This window comes from Myotis myotis, unplaced genomic scaffold (assembly GCF_014108235.1).
Source record: "Myotis myotis isolate mMyoMyo1 unplaced genomic scaffold, mMyoMyo1.p scaffold_m19_p_3, whole genome shotgun sequence".
Classification (NCBI taxonomy): Eukaryota; Metazoa; Chordata; class Mammalia; order Chiroptera; family Vespertilionidae; genus Myotis; species Myotis myotis.
Window position 1 is genome coordinate 95565659 of NW_023416335.1, and position 26138 is coordinate 95591796.

Here is a 26138-nt window from a genome sequence, read left to right on the forward strand (position 1 = left end):
ATATATAATTGATAATGAAGATTCCTCTCCCTTATGATACTGAGGAAGGAATGAGTTAACTAACTTTGTTTTCTTGAGTGTAAGGGTAGATAATAGACAATATTTCTGTGGAAGCTAGACTACTTCTTTGTTAAAGTAGGCATTTGGCATAAGAAACAAGTTTAAATTAAATGAAAGAAAATGCACAAAATAAGGATTTAAACATAAACGCAAGATGTTATGACGTAGATTTTAAAGAAGAACCAAATGAATATTTGAAGATAGAAGAAATAATATAAAGATGCAAAAATATGAACACTTCACACTTTATGTTAATTGGTGGAGATGAGGTATAATTATGAAGCTCTCTATCTCACATGTGACAAAAGTTATGTCGAATCTATAGATTGCTTTGAATAGTATAAACATTTTAATTATGTTGATTCTACTAATTTATGAACACGGTATATTCTTCCACTTATTTATATCTTCCTCTATCTTTTTTCAATGTCCTGTGTTTTCTGAGTACAGGTCTTTTACCTCCTTGGTTAAGTTTATTCCTGAGTATCTTAATTTTTGTTGTTGTTGCAGTGGTAAATGGGATTTTTTTTATAGTTTATTTTTCTGAGAGTTCATTATTAGTGTATTAAAATGCCATAGATTTCTGGGTGTTAATTTTGTATCCTGCTACATTGCTGAATTCCTTTATTAAATCTATTTTTATGAAGTTTTTAGGGTTCCCTATGTACAATATCATACCATCTGCAAATATGAGAGTTTTACTTCCTCCTTTCCAGTTTGGATGCCTTTTATTACTTCTTGTCTGATCACTATGGCTAGGACTTCCAGTACTATGTTGAATAAGAGTGTTGAAAATGGGCATCCTTGTCTTGTTCCTGTTCTTAGGGTACATGGTTTTATTGTTTGCCCATTGGGAATTATGTTGGCTGTAGGTTTATAGGTTTTATTATGTTGAGGTATGATCCCTCTATTCCCACTCTGCTGAGAGTTTTCATCAAAAAACGATGCTGGATTTTGTTGAATGCTTTTTCTGCATCAATTGATATGATCATGTGATTTTTTGTGTTGCAATCTGTTTAATGTGGTATATCACATTTATTGATTTGCGGATATTGTGCCAGCCTTGCATACCTAGAATAAATCCCACTTGGTCATGGTGTATGATATCCTTAATGTATTGCTAATATTTTGTTGAGGATTTTAGCATCTATATTCATCAGGGATATTGGCCTATAATTCTCTTTCTTTATATTGTCTTTATCTGGTTTTGGAATTTCCATACTACCCAAAGCAATCTATAGATTCAATGCAATCCCTATTAAAATACCAACAGCATATTTCACAGATCTAGAACAAACACTCTAAAAACTTATATGGAACCAAAAAAAGTCCCAAATAGATGCAGCAATCTTGAGAAAGAAGTTGGAGGAATCACAATACAAGATTTCAGGTTACACTACAAAGCCACTATAATCAAAGCAACCTGGTACTGGCACAAGAGCAGGTATATAGAGCAATGGAACAGAACAAAGAACCGAGAAATCAACCCAAGCCATTATGCTCAATTAATATTTGACAAGGAGGCAAGAACATACAATGGAGTAAAGACAGACTCTTAAATAAGTAGTGTTGAGAAAATTGGACAGGTACATACAAAAAAATGAAACTGGACCACCAACTTACACCATACACAAGAATAAACTCAAAATGGATAAAAGACTTAAGTCATGAAACCATAAAAATCTTAGAAGAAACCATAGGCAGCAGAATCTCAAGACAACTCATGTAGCAATATGTTTACCAATACATCTAGGGCAAAGGAAACTAAGGAGAAAATAAACAAATGGACTATATCAAAATAAAAAAAAACTTCTGCAAAGCAAAAGAAACCATCAACAAAATGAAAAGAGCCCACTCCATGGGAGAACATATTTGCCAATGATACATCCAATGATGGGTTAATTTCCAACATATATAAGAAACTCATACAACTTAATGAAAGGAAGACAATCCAATTTAAAAATGGCTAAAGGACCTACATAAACACTTATCCAAAGTGAACATACAGAAGGCCAAGAGATATGAAAAAATACTCAAAGTCACTAATCATCCAGGAGATGAAAATCAAAACAACAATGAGGTATCATCTCACACCTGTCAGAATGGCTATCATCAACAAATCAACAAACGACAAGTTTTGGCGAGGATGTGGAGAAAAGGGAACCCTAGTATACTGCTGGTGGAAATGCAGACTGATGCAGCCACTGTGGAAAACAGTATGGAGTTTCCTCAAAAAATTAAAAAAGGAACTCCCATTTGACCCAGTGATCCTACTTCTAGGAATATATCCCAAGAAATCAGAAACACCAATCAAAAATTGGGCCGAGCCAGCTCAGCCAAGAGTTCGCAAGCCTGAGTGAGGACGGAGAAAGGATGGAGAAATGACAAAGAGAATAAGCTGGGTCTAGGTCACTGATGGCGAACTTATGTCAGAGGTGACACACGAACTCATTTTTTTGGTTGATTTTTCTTTGTTAAATAGCATTTAAATATATAAAATAAATTTCAAAAATATAAGTCTTTGTTTTACTATGGTTGCAAATATCAAAAAATTTCTATATGTGACACGGCACCATAGTTAAGTTAGGGTTTTTCAAAATGCTAACACGCCGAGCTCAAATGGTTCACCATCGCTGGTCTAGGTGGATCTTCCTGTGCCTGGCTGAGGCCACAGAGAAAGATCCAGAGGCAAGCTAAGCCTTTATTTTATACCCAGAGGTAAACAAGGTAGTGGTCACCATAGTTACAATGTTCTTGTGAGTTTCACTTGTTTTGGCAGCACTTACTGCACCTCCCATAGCCCATTAGCTACTAGGAAGAATCTAGGGAGCATCATAAGGTCAAGCCTAATTATGCTAAGAGGACTGTGCCCTCTAAGCTGGGACTTGTTTGTGGCTTTGCCAACAGGTCAGTCTGAGCCTTAACCCTATAGCCGCGCCCTACAAGAAATAATATATGCACCCCTATGTTCATAGCAGGGCAATGTACAATAGCTAAGATTTGGAAACAGCCCATCATCAGCAGATGAGTGGATAAAAAGCCTTGGACCATTTACACCAGGGGTCCTCAAACTACGGCCCGCGGGCTACATGCAAATACAAATATTGTATTTGTTCCCGTTTTGTTTTTTACTTCAAAATAAGATATGTGCAGTGTGCATAGGAATTTGTTCATAGTTTTTTTTTTAAACTATAGTCTGGCCCTCCAACAGTCTGAGGGACAGTGAACTGGCCCCCTGTTTAAAAAGTTTGAGGACCCCTGATTTACACAATGGAATATTATGCAGCTGTAAAAAAGAAAGAAGTCCCACCATTTGCAACAGCATGGATGAACCTTAGAGAGTATTATGCTAAGTGAAATAAATCAGTCAGAGAAAGATAAGTATTACATGATCTCACTCATATATGGAATCTAATGAACAAAATAAACCAATGAACAAAATAGGTCCAGAGACATAGAAACTTGGGAACAGACTCTCAAACCTCAGAGGGAAGTCAGGGGAGGTTGGATGGATAGGAAGAAATCAACCCAAGAACATGTACGCTTATATGCATAACCCATGGACACAGACAATAGGGTGGTGAAGGCCTTGGGTAGTGGGTGGGGGCGGGCTAGAAGAGGTCAGTGTCATAAAAGGCGACATTTGTAACACTTTCTATATTAAAAATTTTAAAAATAAGAGCAAACAAGTCATGTTGAGCTTTTCCCTAGATTAGAAAAAATTCTGATAAGCTATGTACTGGATGCTGTGCTAGGTTTAGAAGCACAAAGATGTCTTCAAGGAATGAGGAACTGAGTAAGTAAAGACTGACATATAAACCAGTCATTTTAATACTATATTCTGACTTCTATGCTGGAGATGTACACAGAGTGCTTGAGAGAGCACAGGTGGATGCAGGATAAAAATCACACAGTGATTTCTGGAGGATAAAGGAGCTATTCTTTAGGTAAGGAGGAGTTAGCTTGGAGAGTAGAGGTGGGTGATTTAGGAGATGGAGAAGTATTTGGAAATCAGGTGCAGTGATAATGAACAGATTGGTTCATTTATAGAACAAAAAGTAATTAGGTGTTTCTGAAAGTGATTAGTAACTCTTGCCTTCAGAGTTGTACATTTTAGTTGAAATAGTTTTGAAATGATAGAAATAAAATGTATAGATTAAAATTTCACCTTGCTCAGTAAATGAAAAAGCTACATATGAGAGAGTATTTAAACTTTATTTTCTTCCTACCTTATTTAACATGGGATGGATTGATATTCATGAGTTTTATCTGTTTTAAGAATACATTCAATATTTTCTGACACCTCTAAACTGGTAGTGATTAGAGTCCGGGTAAATACTTCAACCTTGAAATTAACTTGTCACAACATTCCAGTCTTGTGAGCTGAAGCAGTGGTTGTGGATAAACTTGCTGCTGTTCACTGGTCTGGTTACTTGATATAGCACATTTTATATCTGAATTTGTTACTCTTTGCTGCCATGTGATAATATGTAGAATAATGATATCTTCACAGGATGAATGCTATCAAGTAAGACAAGTATTTGCTCAGAAACTTCACAAAGGCCTTTCCCGATTACGACTTCCACTTGAGTATATGGCAATCTGTGCTCTTTGTGCAAAAGATCCTGTAAAAGAGAGAAGAGCTCACGCCAGGCAGTGTCTGGTAAAAAATATAAATGTGAGACGCGAGTATCTGAAGCAGCATGCAGCTGTTAGTGGTAAGCCCATATGAAAATGGAAAGTATATTTTTCCAGCCTGCCAATTTTCTTTATAGAGCACAAAGTGATGTATCTGTTATTTATTATATTCTAATTAGCCCACATTAAATAAGTATTACTGTTTTTCAATAATAGCTTCAACTTTAAAGTTTATTTTTAAAATAGACATGCACGTGTATCTAAATATCCACTCATATCTATGCAACTGACGAAATGGCCAAGGGACATAAGCAGTGACATTGGATGGAGGTGCTTTTAATAGAACAGTAAAATGTATATGTCAGAGTATGATCTTTTAATTTAAAAATCTACCAGTCTCTGGTCTTTGTTGATTGTTCTCATCACAGCCGGCATGTGCAGGACCGGCATTCTGGATTCAAACCAGCAACCTTTCAGGGACAGTGCTCAACCAACTGCTCACTTTACCCCATCCACATTATTAGCTTTTGTGTCTCTCTGACTTTTATTTAATTAAAATCTATTCAGTTATCCAAGTTAAAAATCGGAGACATTCTTCATATCTTTTTCCCCCTCTCTTCATTCACCAAGTCCTTAATTCTTTCTCTGGATATCTTGAACATTTCTCCTCAACTGTTTTATCCTGCTATATTTCTCTTGGATTAGTGTGTACATGTCTGCCTCCCTCTTATAAATTCCCCTGCCACTAATCCACCTCCAGTTGTGCCACACTGCTATCAAAATTATTTTTCTAGAACACATTGGATCATATCACTATCATGTTTGAAATCTGTATTGACTTTTTTATTGCTCATAGGATCAAATTTAAACTCATTAACATGGCCCTTTAGAGTTTTATACTCAACCTGAGTTTTAGCCTTTTCCCTAGCCATTCCTTACTATAAGTCCTATGCTTCTTGTACTCTGGATTGTTTGAAATTTGTACAGCCATCTTTTTCTCTGTTTTCAACACTACCTGGAAGTTGCCTCCCCTTCCAGACAGACAAAATCAAGGAGCATGGTTTGCATCTTTTGAGTCCTTTAAAATGTAGTTTGGGAGTTACACCATCATTGGAATTCTTTTTTTTTTTCTTCCTCATCTTGGAAAAAAATGTGTGCTCTGGAGTCAAATCCCACCTCTGCCATTTACTGTTTGTGTTTGGGCATGTTATTTTAACAATCTGAGCCTTAATTTCTTTATTTGTAAAATTGGTTTAATTATACTCATTTTTTATGGTTGTTATGAGTATTAAAAAATTAATGTATATAGCCCTGGCTGGGGAATCTCAGTGGTTAGAGTGCTGATCCTTGCACTGAAGGGTCAGCAGTTTGATTTCTGGTCAAGGGCATGTGCCTGGTTGCAGGTGTGATTCCTGTGCGGAGGCAACAAATCCATGTCTCTCTCTCACATCAATGTTTCTCTCTTTCTCTCCCTCTCCCCCCTCCCTCCCTCGCTCCCTCCCTCCCACTCTTTAAAAATCAATGAAAAAAATATCCTCAGGTGAGGATTAACAAAAACAACAAAAAAAGTTAACGTATATAAAGCACTTGGCATACTGCATGCTCTAAAGTAGTCAGGCCCTAGCCCGTTTGGCTCAGTGGGTAGAGTGTCGGCCTAGGGATCAAAGGGCCCGGGTTTGATTCCAGTCAAGAGCACATACCTTAGGATGGGGGTAATGTGGGGATAAGGACACATATGTAATAACTTAATAAATTAAAAAATAAAAGAGCACGTACCTTGGTTGCAGGCTCCTCCTCAGACCCGAAGCCTGGTTAGGGCTCGTGCAGGAGGCAACCAATCGATGTTTCTCTCTGTCTTTCCCTCTCTCTTCCACTCTACCTAAAAACCAATGGGAAAAATATCCTTGTGTGAAGATTTAAAAAAAAAAAAAAAAAAAAAAGAAGTAGTAGTCAGTAGTTGTTAGGTATTGTCATAGGGCACCTACCACATCAAAGGATAGCTTCTGTCTCTATGCCTTAGTGTGAGAGCTTTGTCTAGTCTTCTTCATATTTATATTTAAAATAAGCCTGAAAAATTGTAGGCACTCAATAAATATTGGGTAAAAATTTAATTTGAATTTCACTGAATTTTGAACCTTGATATTTTTTCCTCCTATACCTTCCTTAAAATGAAAGATCCTACACACAAATTATTCTCTTTGAGTTCAAGAATAGAAATAGAACTTGGTGCCTTATTGACACGTACATTACTATACTCTAGGTTGAACATATAATTTAAACTTTTATTTTGAAAGTAGCATATATAAAAAGATTGTACAAAATATGAATCTCGGTCTTTTTGAATAATAACCTTATTAAACTATTAGGATTACAATTCTAACGTCTAATGGAATATGCTGATCAAAGTTAAAATACAGGGTGGGGCAAAATTAGGTTTACAGTTGTTCACATGGAAAATAATAATAATTAAAAACATAATAATACAAGAATAAACTCTGGATTTGGCCAGGTGAATCAGTTGATTGAAGCATCGTCCTGTATACCAAAAGGTTCAGGATTCAATCTCCGGTCTGCAGTGGGGCACATATCGGGGGCAACTGATCGATTTTTATCTCTCACATCAAAGTCACTCTCTCTTTGTCTCCTTTTCTACCTCCCCTCCTCCTCTTCTCTCTTTCTCCCCTGCCCCTCCCTCTAGGAACAAAAAAATCAATAAAAACATGTCCTCATGTGAGGATTTAAGAAAACCACAAAACTGTTTCATATAATCACAAATGTAAACCTACTTTTGTCCCACCCTGTATAAAGATATTTTAAACTAAAAGAAATGTTTCTTTGATATTTAAAATGTCCTAGAAACTCTTATTTATGTTTGTATGTTTTTTGTATCAGTTCTTCTGTTACAGATAGGATCAAATACTTTTACTTTGATTCAGATAGTATCAAAAACCTTTACTTTCTGCTTTTGTGTCACACTAATTCTGAAATATTTATTAGTTTTTAATTTTGCTCATAAGCTTATAAGGAAGGCACTGTTGAACATAGTGTTGCTCATAATAAGAAAAAGAGATCTTATGTTTCTTAGTCTTAGAGTTTGTTTGAGTCACTTTTTCCCATATGCATTTGAAAAGTGAAATAATTGTCTTTGTAACCACAACATATAGTGCATTTAATAGGCATTTCACTATTGTATATGATGAATGAATGAATAAACTGTTTAATTTATAATATATCTTAGCTCTGACTATTTCAATATGTTTTTCTTTTAGCCATAATGTGGTACTGTTGGGATGTAGGAAATACTGAATCAGAGAGATAAAGAGGAAGGTTATAAGATTTGGTTTTCTAACCTGGATGTTTTGTTTTGTTTGTGTGTGTGTGTTGTGTGTGTGTTTGTTTTTCAGAAAAATTATTATCTCTTCTACCAGAATATGTTGTTCCATATACAATTCACCTTTTGGCACATGACCCAGATTATGTCAAAGTACAGGATATTGAACAACTTAAAGATGTTAAAGAGTAAGACTTTTTTCATCCTATTTTCATATTTTCAGAAAGTTTTTTCCCTTTCCTGCTGATAATAGAACCTTAATTATAATTAGTTTATTTGATTTATTTTATTCTTTAGGAATTTAAGGTCTCTTTCCTTTATTTGTTCTTTTATTTTTTTAAAAAACATTTTTATTGATTTCAGAGATTAAAGAAGGGGGAGAGAGAGATAGAAACATCAATGATGAGAATCATTGATTGGCTCTCTCTTGTACACTCCCCTGCTGGGAATCAAGCCCGTAACCCAGGCATGTGCCCTGACTGGGAATCAAACTGTAACCTCCTAGTTCATAGGGTGACACGACACTGAGCCACACTGGCAGGGCCTCTTCCCCCCCTCTCCCCCCCATACCATCTCTATATTTTATTTCTTATATAATTTTCCAATATTTAATTTAGCATAAATTACTGTATACTACTCTGTTTCTTTACCAGTCTAGCATTTCTTTTGTATTGAAGCAATCCATTAAAAGTTTCCATTACAGTTCTTATCTTTTTCTACTTTCTTCTGAAACTATAGATTTTCATGTGGGGTGAAGTAATACAGTAATACTCTCCTTTATTCACATAGTAAGCACTTTTTTTTCCAGACACTATTTTTCTTTATAAGAAAGAAAGAATGGTCTAATTTAATAATGGACTAAGTTGATAACCAGCCAACACTCTCACTACTTCATTGGTGACATTTCTAAATAAAGTTAATGACAGTTGTAATTTTTTCAAAGATTACTATTGAGAGGCCAAAAGAGTATTTATGCCTGTGTGCAGAATAGAGAAATATAATGGAGTTTAGAGAAGTCCTTATAAGACTAGTATAATGTCAAATGACTCATAACTTGGGAAGGGAAAAAGCTATTACCCTCTTACCAAAGTTTCTGTTTTTTAAAAATATGTAGTTCTCACCGAAACCGGTTTGGCTCAGTGAATAGAGAGAGCGTCGGCCTGCGGACTGAAGGGTCCTGGGTTCGATTCCGGTCAAGGGCATGTACCTGGGTTGCGGGCACATCCCCAGTGGGGGGTGTGCAGGAGGCGGCTGATCGATGTTTCTCTCTCATCGATGTTTCTAACTCTCTCTCTCTCTCCCTTCCTCTCTGTAAAAAATCAGTAAAATATATTTTTTTTAAAAAAATATGTAGTTCTCCCAAAATTAATCCTGTTAGAGTAATTATAACTAATGAAAACTTCTAGCATTTCCTCTTTCTCATAGCAAATTAGTTTTTGAAATAGATAAAATACTCTTTGGAATTTACTATACATTTTTAGCTATATCTCTAAATTGCCCAAATACAGCCATGCGTCATCTCTAGTCTTTGAGAAAGCCACTTCAGAAAAGCTTATTCTGTACCCGAGATCTTAAAGATTATTTTTTTTCTTCTAGAATGATATCTTGCTTCACATTTCTCTCTTGTTCTCCCATTACTTATCTCCTCTGTGCTATAACTGTCACATTCTGACAGTGTAATATACAGAGACAGAGCCCTTTGTGTTTTTTTTCTTAAATAGAATTTTTTTTGTAATTAACTTTAAAACTGAGCTAACTTTAAAATTGAAACCTTATTTTAATTTCTCCATGTTTAAGCAAGGATAGTATGTGCAGTTGTCAGGCATGACTTTTTTCTCTCCAATTTACTGAAGATTCTCAATTATTAAATAAGGTAGTTATATTTTCTTGAAGACTTCCAATTGGAACTACAGTCAATATTGAATATTTGAGGCATCATTTAATTCATGGCCCAGTTATTCCCTTAGGTAGTCTTCCTTTCTTACAATAGCTAAGATCACTTCATTCTTTTCACCATTTATTCCTTTTTAACCTGACACCCTGTGAAAATTAGTGAGACTTTGAGAGGGTTTCTTATGAACTCACATTTTAATTACTGATTTGTTGTGATATGTATGTGTGACATATTTTTTCTCTATTGGCTTAGAGCTGTTTCTTTTTAATTTTTTCTACTCCTGGCATTCATTATATTAATATTTAAAATTATTATATCTGTATTTAACAACAAATTATTCTTTTCTATTTTTTTATTTTTCTAGATGTCTTTGGTTTGTTTTAGAAATATTAATGGCTAAAAATGAAAATAACAGTCATGCATTTATCAGAAAGATGGTAGAAAATATTAAACAAACAAAAGATGCCCAAGGACCAGATGATGCAAAAATGAATGAAGTATGTAATTCTTTGTAAATAATTACGATTCCTTATCTATTTAAGCATTTGAGTATAGAGTATGGAACTCCTGTAGTATTTTGTACACCATGTCAGTCTTTTCTATTAGTAGTAAATAATCAGTAGTATTTCAATTAGTAATAATTAGATGTACTAATATAGTCACTAATATAAAATTAATAGTAATATTATTACTAGTAAACTAATGAAAACAATAGTGTATTTTAAACTTACACTGTTGCATTAAAAAGTGCATATTAAGTACATATTCTAGAATTACTTCCAATTTAGACTTTAGGATGCCAATCTAAGTACCTAATTTTTTTAATACCATTGCAGAAACTGTATACTGTGTGTGATGTTGCCATGAATATCATCATGTCGAAGAGCACCACATACAGTTTGGAATCTCCTAAAGACCCAGTACTACCAGCTCGGTTTTTCACTCAACCTGACAAGGTAGTCATTTTAGAATTTGTTTGTGTAAGTTGAAGTAAAAGGTATTCTCAGTACTTGGTTGTGGGGAGATCAAGAAGGAGCAGAATCAAGAGCTGACCCACTACTAATGTTATGGAAAGATCTTAATAATGTGGTTTAAGACCAGAATATGTACCAAACCAGAGGGCACAAATAAGGTTCAGAGATTAGTTAGTAGGATCCAGAGTTTGTGTTCAAAATTTTATGCCACTCTGAGAGCACAACAAAAATGTGATCAAAGCATGTAGATCTATGAGTTAATGGCCATTGATCCAAATGGGGAGGAGAATGGTGATAGAGATACAGTCTGAAGTTAGAGCTCTTGATTGAGATCTGCAACTATAGTAAAACCTCGATTTAACAGATTAATTTCGACAAGGGGTGTCCATTAAACCCAAAATTCAGTTATATAATAAAGTAGGTTTTCTGAATGCATGTTAAAAATTGACAAGTTAGTTTACCTGTTTTTACTTATGTAGACAGATTTGTGTAATTAAAATTACATATGAAAAGTTTAATTTCATAGAAAAGTTTTCTATATGTATTACTCTAATTTTAAATTTATACTGTATAGGTCTAGTAAATGCGTGAATTCACCAGCCACAGTGAGTAAACGGCTCGGTGTGGTTTAACTCACATCAGAATGTTGGCTGGCCTGTGTTAAAACTGCTGCAGAAAGTCACGCCACTCAACAACAGAACCAGTTATCGTGTGCCATGTGGTGTGAACACGTGCTAATCATTCCCGAGTATTGTTTGCCACCAATGACTCTTGGATTTAAATCTGTAGACTGTTGTTGTAGATAAATAATATTTATTTATGTCAGCAAAATTATTACGGTATTTTTTCCAACTCTAAGATTTATTGAAAATAGCAGTTAATTAATAACAAAAATAACCTGTTAATTTAATTATAAGCAAGTCTTGATTAAAAAGCATTTTAAAATTAACAGGGTGTTAATTTTCACAAAGGACATACGGACTGGAAATTTTGTCAGTTAAATCCGAAGTTTGTTAAATCGAGGTCCGCAAAATCTAGGATTTACTTTAGTATGAGGAAACAAGTGGAGAAAGACACTGGAATAGACCCAAGATCCTTGGAATGCTACAAGAATGTTCCCACTGTCATAAAACTCAAGTATTGTATGAGATATAAAAGGTGTTATCAAGAATCTCTCTTTGACTTTTGAGTAACTGAGAGTATAGAAACCAGCAATGTCTCTTTTTTTTCAATCAAAATACCAATTAAAGTCTTAATATAGTGTATAGAAATTTAGAATGGCCTTGTAGTTTCACCCAAAAGCTGAAAGTGATTATTGTCTGCTTTGAAGCATTCACTTTGGTGTGATTAAGATATGAGGAGTCTGTGTGGTACAAGATTAATTCAAGTATATTATTTAAAAACAATAACTGAAATTTTGTGTTTTAACTGATTAGTTTTAATAAGTATGAACTTTTTATGTATTTCAAAACAGAAGCTGCTGTTGGCTTTTCTTAGCTTTTGACCCTCACAGGTACAGTGTTTTAGTATTCACTAACTACATCTTTTTCCCTTGCTTGTAGAACTTCAGTAACACCAAAAATTATCTGCCTCCAGAAATGAAATCGTTTTTCACTCCTGGAAAAGTATGTTTTGAGAATTGTTTCAATTCTTATGTGGTAGTTTATTTTAGTTTCATTAGTGGTATAATTATGTTATTTTGTATCTTTAAACATTGGTATATTTTAAGTAAGAAATTTTAATTATTAGGTATCTTCCATTTGCTAGTAAGAAATAGCTACATTAACTATATAGATGTAAGCTAAGATACATGAACTTACTTTTCAGCTTTATAATAAAGCCCTTGGAGACTTTGATCTTTAAATATCTATCCTATAATATCAAGATAAGAATCTTAAAGTGAAAAAGCATCTTCTGTCCTTCCACAGCAAGAGTCTAATAATTTGTTCTCATTGTTATACATTTGATTTGTTCTCACTTCTATGTAAGCTTTGAAATAACTAAGAAACTTGACTGTTCTGCTACCTACAGTTTTTATTTGTTCAAATGATATCCAATTTATTCTTACATAATAGGCACAGTTTTTTCATGATTTGTATATAAATACTTTGACAGAGATGTTATTTATGGTCCTTTAAATTTCTTTTGGCTTTAATCTAATAGAGATAATGCATTTTTCATTTCAGCCTAAAGCAACCAATGTTCTAGGAGCTGTTAATAAGCCGCTTGCATCAGCAGGCAAACAATCTCAGACAAAATCTTCACGAATGGAAACTGTGAGCAATTCAAGCAGCAGCTCAAACCCAAGCTCTCCTGGAAGAATAAAAGGGAGGTAAGTACATAAGAAATACCTACTTTTTTTTTTAAGGATTCCAACAAAGCTATGAGATCTAAAATAATGTAACCGAAAACATTTAATGTCAGTGAGTGAAAAGGAAATCAACGCATACCATTTAACATTGGTAGTCAAGCTCTCCATCTTAGCCTTTCATAGTCTAGCTTTTGGGGTAATCCAATTGTCTAGCAATTGTAAAACTGTTAAATAACAATTCGTCCATTCATTTGAATACACAGTCATTAAAAATGATGAAGTAGGAGATAATATCAAGAGTTTCGACAATACATTATTGCAGGGGTCCTCAAACTTTTTAAACAGGGGGCAAGTTCACTGTCCCTCAGGAGGGCCGGACTATAGTTTAAAAAAAAACTATGAACCAATTCCTATGCACACTGCACATATCTTATTTTGAAGTAAAAAAAACAAAACGGGAACAAATACAATATTTGTATTTGCATGTGGCCCGCAGGCCGTAGTTTGAGGACCCCTGCATTATTGAGTGAAAAGACAAAGAATAAGAACAGTGTTACGTATTTTTGAGTTTTATTTTTTTAATATATTTTATTGATTTTTTTTCAGAGAGGAAGGGAAAGAGATAGAGAGTTAGAAACATCAATGAGAGAGAAACATCGATCAGCTGCCTCCTGCACACCCTCTACTGGGGATGTGCCCGCAACCAAGGTACATGCCCTTGACCGGAATCGAACCTGGGACCCTTGAGTCCGTAGGCCAACGCTTTATCCACTGAGCCAAACCGGTTAGGGCTATTTTTGAATTTTAAAAAGGAATTGCATTTACATTTGCTTATATATGCATAGAAAGTTTTTTAAAAGAATACATCACATCTTAATAGTGTTATGTAATCTAGTGTAGGCGGGAAGATCATCTTATATTCTTTGGTATGATTTAAATTTATTTTTAGTATGTGCATGTATAAACTTTTTGTTTGAAGAAAGCAAAAAGGAAACACATTTTACACTTTCTCTAGTTCTAGCATAGTGCTTAGTACATCCTTAGTTGGCAGCAGAGCCTTATACGGGGCTAAACTGCCACTGTTTATTGATTTTGCTAAGTTATTGTGGAAGACTTTATGCTGTCTTTTGCATTGTTCATAACCAATTAGTAGAGGAAGGAGGAGACATTCTGAAGTATCTTACCAATTCCCTTACAATGAATGTTTAAATGTTATACAGTCAAACCTCGGTTCTGGAACATCTCCCATCTCAAACAATTTGGTTCTTGACCGAGTTGTTCACAGAAAAGAATGTCTTGCTTGTCCAACCAAACTTTGGTTTTCAACCTGACAACCCTTTCATGCTGATACCTCAGTGGGAGGAAAAGTGTCTCTCGGGCAACAAAGGAGAGAATGCTTCTGTTGCTGGTGAAATCAACAATTAGCACAATTTTAAAAACATAGAGGCCATAAGGAGTTCTAATGTTGCTAAGGGCGTGAAAGAAGCAGTGATCACAGGCAATTGTAGAAGTAGAACTGAAGTTGATTTGGATAAAGGAAAAGTAGTTAGCAAGAGACAGCATTCTGAGACAAGCAAAAATGCTGCATACTGACCTGAAAGACACCCCTGGAATGAGTGCTAAAAGTGATTTTTTAAAGCTAGTATGGGGTGGTTCTATAAATTAAGAAAAGAAGTGTGTGTTTACAGATTAAACAGTATGTTAGACATGTGCTGAATATAGGAAAGGTTAAAACAGGGAATCATTTGGTGGTCTGGAACAGAGTAATTCAACTTACATTATTTTTAATGGGGAAAAAATTCTGTTTTTGAACAAATCACTTCTTGAACAGCCTTACAGAACAAATTAAGTTCGAGAACCGAGGTTCCACTGTATAGTACAATAGAAGTAGAACAGAATTAATATCTATAGCTCTTATTTGTTCAAGATTTCTATATCAATGTATATTAGTGGCTTATACCTAAGTGACTCTTCACACATATCATTTGAACATTTACTAGTGAATATCCTCATACTTAAAATGACCAAAACATTTTCAGCAACTAATTTCTAAATTATTGGGGTTTTTTCCTTGAATTTCTGGTTATAATCATAGATGATCAAACTCTGCCTACTCATCTAGACTGAGAGCATCAAAACTGCCCTTGACTCTCCCCCCTGCTAAGTTTTACCAGTTATTTTTCCCTACAGTGTTTTATTCTTCTCTTTTCTGTTATCATTCTCTTTAATTGTTATACTTGGCTATTTCCCTTCCTTACTCCTCTAGCTATGTAGATCATATCACTGCTAGATGCTCTTTTTTTAAATGCTGCTGGTTTAAGGTTATTCCATTGCTTAGAAATCTTAATTGGCTCCCTTGTTTGCTTTTAAGATAGTTCAGTGGTCGGCAAACTGCAGCTCGGCAAACCGCAGCTCGGGAGCCACATGCAGCTCTTTGGCCCCTTGAGTGTGGCTCTTCCACAAAATACCACCTCTTCCACAAAATACCGACTTCTGCGCATGGGCCACGAAGTTTCAGTCGCACTGTATGTGCGCGCCCGCACGTGGTATTTTGTGGAAGAGCCACACTCAAGGGGCCAAAGAGCCGCATGTGGCTCGCGAGCCGCGGTTTGCCGACCACAGAGATAGTTTATATGTTAGTCTGTCCTCATCTCCCATTGTTACTCAAAACAAATGACTCCTGGTTTTATGCTATACTTTTTCAATATACTTTGGTTAAATTTTCTTTCCTCTTACTAATCTTATCTTGTCATTTTTTTTTCATCCAATCCCATCTCTTCACTAGAACTTTTTCTAAGAGAATGAGCTAAGTGTGTTTGAGATGGTTTGGTTGGAGAGTAGGAATGATAATAATGGTTAGAGATGAAGTTGAGAGGTAGCCAGATTATATTTAGACTTTGTGAATGTAAGAAATTTGGTTTTGATTTTTAAGTACAACTGGAAGATATTGTTATGGAGTCTAGTGATCTGATTTGCTCTTTAAAAGACTGCTCTGATTGTTTGGAGAATAGAGAAGCAAGGATTGAGATTTAAAAAAAACCAGTTTGGAGTCAGCTAATAGTCTTCTAGGGAAGGGATAAAGAGGGAAGAAGATGGTAAATAGTGAAATTTGGGATTTATTTTGATGCAAGATCAAAGTGGTCTTGCTTGATGGATTAGTTGTGAACAGCTAGGGAAAAGGAGGATTTAAAGATGTATCCTGGCTTTTTGCCTGAATAACTATGCAGATAATGGTGCCCTTTACTGAGCTGTAGAGTCCTTGAGGAGGAACAGGCTGTGCGTGTGTGTGCGTGTGCGTGCGTGTGTGTGTGTGTGTGTGTGTGTGTGTTTTGGAGAGGTGGGGAAAAGAGGAGGTGTCCAAATAACTATCTTGGCTGTGGTAAGGTTCAGATGCCTATTATAAATTCAAGTGAGTGGGCAGCTGGATATGTGAGTCTAGAACTCAGGGTAGCTCCTTAGCGAGATATTGAAATCCAGGATTCAGTAATGTTTCAGTGGGTTTTAAAACCAGATAGAAGACATACCAATGCATGAAAAAATGTGCTGTTAATTTATTTAACAAGTATTTATTGGGTGCCTACTCTGTGCCAAGCACTAGTCCACATGCATTAGTATGCATTGGTAAGTAAAATTGACAAAAGATCCACATTTACATTCTAGCAGGAAAAGGTAGTCAGGTAGATAATAAACCTAGTAATTTTTAGTGTTTTAGAGGGTGATAATGTAAGAAGAAAAAGAATTAGGGAAAAAGGAGAGGCAGGGGACAGGGTAGATTGTAATGTAGGCCAATCCAACTTGCTAATAAGAAAAGTCTTAATTTAGTTTATGTTCCCACTCCAAGATAGAATTTAGGTTTTAAAAAGAATTAGGAAAGAGAGAAATTTATGATATTTTTATTTTCCTTTTTAATTAAATGTGCTTCTTTGCTTATTGATTTAGTGCTGAGTATGATAGAATAAAACCAATACTTTTTGAATGGAATGAACCTTTATTTTATAAAGCTGCATTAGAGAACAGAAAAAGCTTTTAAGGTTATTTGATTGTAATAACAATTATAAATTATATTAAAAGGCTTGATAGTTCTGAAATGGACCACAGTGAAAATGAGGACTACACAATGTCTTCACCTTTGTCGGGGAAAAAAAGTGACAAGAGAGACGACTCTGATCTTGTAAGGGTGAGCTATTTGGTTTGATTTTATCATTATTATTATTATTATCATTTTACTGTAAATAATAATTTTTACACTGAAACTACTTAACATTACTCTCAAATTTGACATGATTTTCTTTTGTTTGGTTTGTTAATCCTTACCCGAGGATATTTTTCCCATTGACATTTAGAGTGAAAGAGGAGGTAGAAAAGGAGTGGGGGAGAGGAGAGAGAGAGACATTTAAGAGAGAGTCACCTATGTGAGAGAGACATTTCGATTTATTGCCTCCCACACTCACCCTGACCAGGATGGGGATTGAACCTACAATCTCAGGTATATTTCAGGATGGAATCGGAGACCCTTTGATGCACAAGCTGAGGCTCTACCATTGAGCAACACCGGCCAGGGTGACATGATTTCCTTTTAAAGATCTTAATTACAAATTTGAGTTTATGATTATCCTCTACCATGTAATTTAAGTATATTGAATTTCTTGTGTCTTTTGTTATTCTACTAAGTAATCTTCTTTCTTCAGGTCTTTGGACTCTAACATGCTAGTCCAGTTCTATACTCAGACTGCTGGTTTTTTTGTTTGTTTGCTTGCTTTTTTAAAAAACATAATAAATTTAGAATTAGCCTTAGAGAAGGGAAATAAAATGATGGTATTTAAAGGCTCCCTCATTTTAGTTGATTTCTTGAGTCTTTAATTACTAAATAAACTTCTAGTAAAGGTCAGAATTGTTACAGTTCTCATATAGTCCTTGTTTAGTTTTAAAATCTTAATAGCAATGATAGCTGTTATGATAGATACAACTTATAAATGTCATTTGAAGACAAAGTTAGTAGTTTTGGTGCAGCTACAGAAGGTAGTTATATATTTCAACACAACCTGATGGCCTTAATAAGGGGCACATTTTTATTTTCCAGATTAGCTCTAAACTTTTTAAGATAACTGATAGCTTTATCTGTAGCATGTGGATACTTAGCTGGTAAGGTTTATCAGAATAAGTCAGTTAGCCCAAATGAATTGTTGTTATAAAGATTAATATTTTTATTAATGATTACCATAAAATAAAAGTTAATGTGTTTCAATCTACTCAATTAATACAGGTGGAAGGTTATTAGTAAAATAATTACTTTTGCTTTCTCTGAAATACAGGGATGGGCAAAAGTAGGTTTACAGAAGAAGACAATAATTCATAAATAAATAATAATACAGGAATAAACTCTTGTTTTGTGTACTCACAACTGTAAACCTACTTTTGCCCACCCCTGTAGTATTGCCCTGCTTGTCTTTTACTGGTCCAACATTACATAGCCGAGAACTTTTATTTTCAGTTCTTTTAAAGTTTCTCCAGTAATTTATTTTGCCAGATTCTTTCTCTTTCCGCTTAAAAAGTTGTAATTCTAAAATTCTTACTAAATCATTATTATCTATCTGTAAATTCTGATTTTTATGGGCTATTTAAAAATTTCGGCCAATTAGAATTAAAATTGATTGTTTAGCCAGAAAGGAATGCTGTTACCTGGATTTATAGAAGAAAATCCTTGAATTGGAAAAGGTGTTTTGTCTTCTAATCCTACTTCTCATTTAGTGCAAAAATTCCTTCATTGTCATTTATGAGAGTTGGTCACCATGTGCTTGGAAATGCCTTAGTGGAGGAGAGCTTATAATTTCTTCCATTTATTGGAAACATCAGCTAGGCCACCCCCATCCACATGCTGATCTTTCTTATCCCCTCAAATTTGGGAAGCATGGTTTTGATTAATTCTTAATATTTTTGTTATTCTGTAAATCCCACATCTAATTTTACCTTAGGAAGCAATGCAAAAATACAGTCTCTATTTTTCATTGAACAGTTTTGAATTTCTGTCCTTTTGGAATCTATTTGTATAATTATAATGAAGACCTTTGGCTATCCTTTGTGCAACATTGCATTCATTTTCAAAAGTTCTAGAAACTTATTAATCTAGTTTCAACTGAAATATCCTCAGAGAGATGAGAATTATGAGACATAACTTTAATTTTAATATCAATAAATCATAGTGAAAGAGTACTGTCTCCCTTGCTATACCTAGCTTCATATTGATATTAAATTTCAAAGGAATTCTCCATATATATTTATATTCAAAATTATAGTTTTGCAAGTAACATTTTCCTGCTCGTAGCCTTAGTTTTATACTCTGTTTGCTCTTAAAACAATGTAGTGCAAAATGAAAAAGAAATTAGAGAATGTAGGGCATTAGCAAACTAGATTAATTTTATGGTATTCTCAAGAAAGCAGGCATTGGTTTCATTTTTACCACCAACCTTTTTCAGAGCATAAAGGAATTAAGCCATCCTTTCAGATCTTTGGACATCCAAGTTAATTATAGCATTTAAAATTGGAGATGACACTTTAAATTTAGTTTTAATGTATATTTCTTTTATCTTCCCATCTCTGAGTAACAACAGTTAATTTTTAATTATATAAAAGGAAAAAAGAAAGAACTCATGGGACATAAGACAATAGTGTGGTGATTGTGGGGGTGGAGGGGGAAGAAGGCATAGAGGGGTTAAATGGTGATGGAAAAAATTTTTTAAAATTAAAATAAAAACTAAATATATACTAACAAATAAAAACCAATCATTTGTAGGTCGTTTTTTCCTTGGAATGCAAGAATAATATAATGCTTAAAAAATCTCTTAATATGTTATAGCATATTAATAAACAAAATAAGAAAAATGTTAAAAAGAGAATCATAGATCATGCCAAAGAAGACATAAATTTTCACAGATGAACTTTTAATAAACTAATTCCAAAAGGATAAATCCCTAACATGCTAAAAATTTTGTCTATTTAAATTAGTAGTGAATGATTTAGTCAAAGTTATTATTCTTAATGGCAAAATACTTGAAGCATTCTTATGAAAAGTCAGGAACAAAACAAGCAACCTGCTGTCACCACTATTATTTAAAATTGTACTAGAATGTTCATTTCAAGAAGACATCAAATAAAAGTAAAGGTATGACAATGAATAAGAAGAGAAATTTATTTTTATTTTTGTAATCTTAGAAAAACTAGAGAAGTAATTGAAAAACTAAGAGTTTAGCATGGTGGCCAGGTATCTGTATATATGTATGTACATAACTAACTTCACTCTGTTGATTTTACTTTCTTTAGGTATACACTGGGGGGAAAGTGGATTGACTCCACCCCAATTACCACTACAACAACCAAATTAGATAGAGAGATGACAGATAGATCTAAATGTGATCTTAAAAAGAAATAGTGAGAACCTTTGTGGAGAAAATATCAAAAACTGAGAAACATAGAAGACTTGAACAAAGAGAAGAAATATGCTATGTTCCTTCATAGAAAAAATGAATTTAAAAAATGACGGTTTTTCCCCAGCCAATGTGGCTCTGTTGGTTGGGCATTATCCTGAGTACCAAAGGGTTGCCGGTTCAATTCCTGGCCAAGGCACATGCATGCCCAGGTTGCTGGCCCAATCCCTGGTGGGGGGTGTGCAGGAAGAAGTTGACAATGTTACATTCTCGCATCAATGTTTCTTCATCTCTCTTTCGCTTTCTCTAAAAATCAGTAAACTATTCCTTAAAATAAAAAAAACAGATGACAAGTTTTTCTAAATTAATATATAATTGGCCCAGCCTGTGTGGCTCAATGGTTGAGCATCAACCTATGAACAATTTGATTCCTGGTCAGGCCACATGCCTGGGCTGGGGGCTTGATCCCCAGTAGGGGGCTTGCAGTAGGCAGCCGATCAGTGATTCTCATCATAGATGTTTCTATCTATCTCTCCCGCTTCCTTCCTCTCTGAAATCAATAAAAATATGTATTTAAATTAATATATAACTACAATTCCAGTGTGATTTTAAGTCCTCCATGTGAAAGAATAAATGGATTAAAAAAAGAGGAGTAAATCATAAGATCAACCAAACGAGACACATAGTTATGATTAATAAAATATTGTGCTGCTGTTTTCATACCCCAAACATTACTTTTTAATACATAATAAAGAATAAAGGAAGCATTACAAATCAGTAATTTTGAAAGAATTGAATGTCTCTTTGGGGGTGGGAGTAGGAAAAAGCAGTTTACAACCTCGTCTCATATCCTATTCTAAAACAAGGTAACAAATAATGTTACCTTGTCTGACTGGGCTGCCATAACAAAATACTATAAACTGGGTAACATAAAACAATAGAAATTAATTTTCTCACATTTCTGAAAGTTAAGATCAAAGTTCTGACCAATTCAGTTCCTGGTGAGAGCTTTCTTTCGGGTTAGCAGATGGCCACCTTCTTGTTGTGTCTTTACATGATGAAGACATATACTGACAGAGAGCACTGTTGTTATCTCATAAGATCACTAATCCCATCATATGAGCCTCAACCCGCATGACCTCATCTCAACTGAAGAACCTCTTAAAGGCTCTATCTCCAAATACATCACATTAGAGGTTGTGGCTTCAACCAATGAAGTTTGTAGAGACACAATTCAGTCCATAACAAATAGTTAACAAAATTTTAAAATATGGATTCTGGGAAACCAAGATGGCGGCATAGGTTAACGCCGGAGATTGCTGCCTCCAATAACCACTTCAAAAAACAACTAAAAGACGGAACGAACATCATCCAGAACCACAGGAAGGCTGGCTGAGTGGAAATTCTACAACTAGGAGGAAAGAGAATATCATACCCAGACTCAGAGGAGGCGCAGTGCTGAAGTGAAATACTAAGGTGCGGAGTGCACGCGGAGTGGGCTGGAGGTGGAGGGCGCGGTTGTTGTTTTCAATCAGGAGGGAGTTTCAGACTCTGAGCTCCAGATCCGGGCGAGTCTCTAGGGACCCAGACTCAAACGGGAGAAGCGGGACTGTCTGGCTTCGGTCGGAACTCGAAGGCAGCTTTCTCTCCGAGGTTTGCAGCGGTTGCTGGGACTCTGTGAGGCAGAGCCCCTAGGGACGGAACTGAGAGCAGCCATAACTGCTCGCTCTGCCTGCCCTGTAGATCCCCAGGGACCCGCCCCGCCCAAGCCCTGCGCAGAACCATTTGCCGGATAGCCTCACGCAAACGCTAGATTAGCACTGCCCTAGAGATCCAGCACAGAAGCTCTCCCACTGCAAACACAGCGGATTCTCATAGCCAGTTAGCCTGGAGGTCAAATCACCCCCAGTATTGCTGACAACAATCAAGGCTTAACTACAACAAGACTGCCCACAAAGACCACTAGGGGGTGCAACCAAGAAAGCATAAAAAATGCGGAGACAAAGATACAGGACAAAACTGTCAATGGAGGATATTGAGTTCAGAACCACACTTTTAAGGTCTCTTAAGAACTGTCTAGAAGCCGCCGATAAATGTAGTGAGATCCTCAAGAAATCTAATGAGACCCTCAATGTTATGATAAAGAACCAACTAGAAATTAAGCATACACGGACTGAAATAACGAATACTATACAGATTCCCAACAGCAGACCAGAGGAGCACAAGAATCAAGGCAAAGATTTGAAATGCGAAGAAGCAAAAAACACCCAACCGGAAAAGCATAATGAAAAAAGAATCCGAAAATACGAAGATAGTGTAAGGAGCCTCTGGGACAGCTTCAAGCGTACCAATATCAGAATTATAGGGGTGCCAGAAGATGAGAGAGAGCAAGATATTGAAAACCTATTTGAAGAAATAATGACAGAAAACTTCCCCCACCTGGTGAAAGAAATAGACTTACAGGTCCAGGAAGCGCAGAGAACCCCAAACAAAAGGAATCCAAAGAGGACCACACCAAGACACATCATAATTAAAATGCCAAGAGTAAAAGACAAAGAGAGAATCTTAAAAGCAGCAAGAGAAAGAAACTCAGTTACCTACAAGGGAGTACCCATACGACTGTCAGCTGATTTCTCAACAGAAACTTTGCAGGCCAGAAGGGAGTGGCAAGAAATATTCAAAGTGATGAATACCAAGAACCTACAACCAAGATTACTTTATCCAGCAAAGCTATCATTCAGAACTGAAGGTCAGATAAAGAGCTTCACAGATAAGGAAAAGCTAAAGGAGTTCATCACCACCAAACCAGTATTATATGAAATGCTGAAGGGTATCCTTTAAGAAGAGGAAGAAGAAGAAAAAGGTAAAGATATAAATTATGAACAACAAACATGCATCTATCAACAAGTGAATCTAAGAATCAAGTGAATAAATAATCTGGTGATCATAATAGAATCAGGGACATAGAAAGGGAATGGACTGACTATTCTTGGGGGAGAAAGGGGTGTGGGAGATGCGGCAAGAGACTGGACAAAAATCGTGCACCTATGGATGAGGACAGTGGGTGGGGAGTGAGGGCGGAGGGTGGGGCCGGAACTGGGAGGAGGGGAGTTATGGGGGGAAAAAAGAGGAACAAATGTAATAATCTGAATAGTAAAGATTTAATTAAAAAAAAAAGGAATTCTAAAATTAAAAAAAAAAAATTTAAAATATGCAGAAGTGGAAAAGAATATAGATTAAAACACTAGGGCTCCAGGAAACAAATGGAAAAGGGTATAATACCAATGACATAATTAGGCAGTTCACAAATAGGAAATGCACCAACTAATTAAACATTTTGAAATTACAGGTAGATCATTTTTGTTTTCAGTGATTTTCAAGAATGTAACTTGGTACAAACTTTGGAAGTTAACTTATTACTATAAACTTAATATATTTGTGTGTTTTATGTTGTATTTGTGTATATGGAGAGCATTATACATGTTCATACATACTATTCTTCATTGAATTGGAGAATTTTTTGTCTCTATCTGCTGGTGAATGCATAAATTCTCCAAATTTAAACTAGGATTTTATTTTAAACTAGAGGCCCAGTGCATGAATTCATGCACAGGTGGGGTCCCTTGGCCTGGCCGATGATCGGGGCTGATTGGGGCTGGCCGGCGCAGGAGAGGGACCATCGGAGGTTTGCTGGCCATGGGAGGTTGGCTGTGGGAGTGCACTGACCCACCAGGGGTCAGCTTCCGCATTGAGAGTCTGCTCCCTGGTGGTCAGTGCACATCATAGCGACCAGTCGTTTGGTCACTTAGGCTTTTATATATATAGATTTGAAAGTCACTGACTTGTAAAATTATTTTTGTTACCTGGGATAAAGCAGTATTTTTGATTCAGAAATGTGTTCAAAATCTAATAAATGTTTAACTTTTATATTTTGCCACTTTTGTTTATAAAACAAAAAAAGTCCTTTTATGATATGTAAAGCATGATATATAACGTAGGTATTTTATGTCTTACTATATACTCTGTGGTAAAATTAGAATTACTCGAATATCAAAACTGATCCATTATACTTTAATATAGCCATCTATTATTCAAGCATTGAATTAGAATGTTCTTTTTATATGCCTTTTGTTAAAATTTATAATTTAATAAAATAGTGGTCTTGAGAGGTTTCCATTTGAGGCTTTGTAGCTTAAGTAAAAATAAATGATTACCCTCTAATCCCAGATAATTTTTTAAATTATAAAACTAATAATAAAAGCAAGTAAAGTTGTGGTTCTGATATATTTCAGAACTCTATTCTTTATTTAGGTATATTTTTATGACAAAAGTATGTAATAGATTTTTTTGTTTCATTCAAAATATGCTTACTAACAATTTTATATTTGAAATTGTGATTTTTATCCCTAGTCTGAATTGGACAAACCTAGAAGCCGGAAAAAAACATCAGCCACCGATTCAGAAGAGAAATTAGGTATGGATGACCTGACTAAGTTGGTACAAGACCAGAAACCTAAAGGCAGTCAGCGTGGACGGAAGAGAGGCCATACAACTTCAGAGTCCGATGAGCCACAATGGTCTGAGGAAAAGAGGCTCAAAGAAGATATGTTAGAAAATGAGGATGAACAGAATAGTCCACCAAAAAAAGGTAAAAGAGGCCGACCACCAAAACCTCTTGTTGGAGGAGGTACAACAAAAGAAGAACCAACAATGAAAACTTCTAAAAAAGGAAGCAAAAAAAAATCTGGACCTTCAGTAGTAGAAGAAGAGGAAGAAGAGGAAAGACACAGTGGAAACACAGAACAGAAGTCAAAAAGCAAACAGCACCGAACTTCAAAGAGAGCACAACAGAAGTAAGTATGTGTAACTCTAAACTGCATATATTTAGTTACTATATTATAAATCATAACTTGATGCTATCCACATTTGGGTCTTCTCCAAAGCAGAGCAGAATCTCCTGAGACTAGTGCACTTGAATCCACACAATCCATACCACAGAAAGGACGAGGAAGACCATCAAAAACGCCATCACCATCACAACAAAAAAAAAATGTGTAAGTTGTAAATAATGTTAAATTTCAAACCAATTTCAAATTATTTTTCAGAAGTTTATAAGTTTTTAAATATACATAAAGATGCATTTAAATGCCATATATTAACTCCAACACACTAGGTAAGGTAAAGTTTTTATATACTTACCTAGGTGATTGATATTCCAATTAACCCTCTGGTAACTTTTGTACATTTTTACAGGTTTTAGGCAAATTTTTATGAATACCAAATAGTTTATTATTTCCAGTACAGATTTTATGGTACCTAAAGAGGTGTTGATGTATTTTTAAATAATCATAACATATTGACCTGGTTGCCTTATCATTCCATACTACATTTTTTCTTCCTGTCTTTCCTCAGCAGCTTTTTAAAAAAATAGCTTTTATGCTTATGCTTTTATTCTTTGAACTACGTAGGAAAGTAATGGCATTATTTTTTTAAATTACATCCATAGAAA

General features: G+C 35.2%; 1 protein-coding gene across 14 annotated transcripts in view; it reads left to right on the forward strand.

The window, feature by feature from the left end:
- Nucleotides 1-26138, forward strand: part of PDS5B (PDS5 cohesin associated factor B) — a 257616-nt gene that overhangs the window by 218221 nt on the left and 13257 nt on the right. For 9 of the 14 annotated variants that reach the window (XM_036296869.1, XM_036296868.1, XM_036296863.1 and 6 more), the window contains 9 exons: nucleotides 4574-4778; nucleotides 8103-8217; nucleotides 10288-10420; nucleotides 10760-10879; nucleotides 12460-12522; nucleotides 13084-13229; nucleotides 17280-17385; nucleotides 25040-25482; nucleotides 25573-25683. In XM_036296869.1, the coding sequence (XP_036152762.1) occupies nucleotides 4574-4778; nucleotides 8103-8217; nucleotides 10288-10420; nucleotides 10760-10879; nucleotides 12460-12522; nucleotides 13084-13229; nucleotides 17280-17385; nucleotides 25040-25482; nucleotides 25573-25683 (1442 nt within the window). Of the gene's footprint in view, nucleotides 1-4573; nucleotides 4779-8102; nucleotides 8218-10287; nucleotides 10421-10759; nucleotides 10880-12459; nucleotides 12523-13083; nucleotides 13230-17279; nucleotides 17386-25039; nucleotides 25483-25572; nucleotides 25684-26138 lie in introns of those variants that run through there. The other 5 variants (XM_036296864.1, XM_036296866.1, XM_036296867.1 and 2 more) reach the window with 5 other exon arrangements.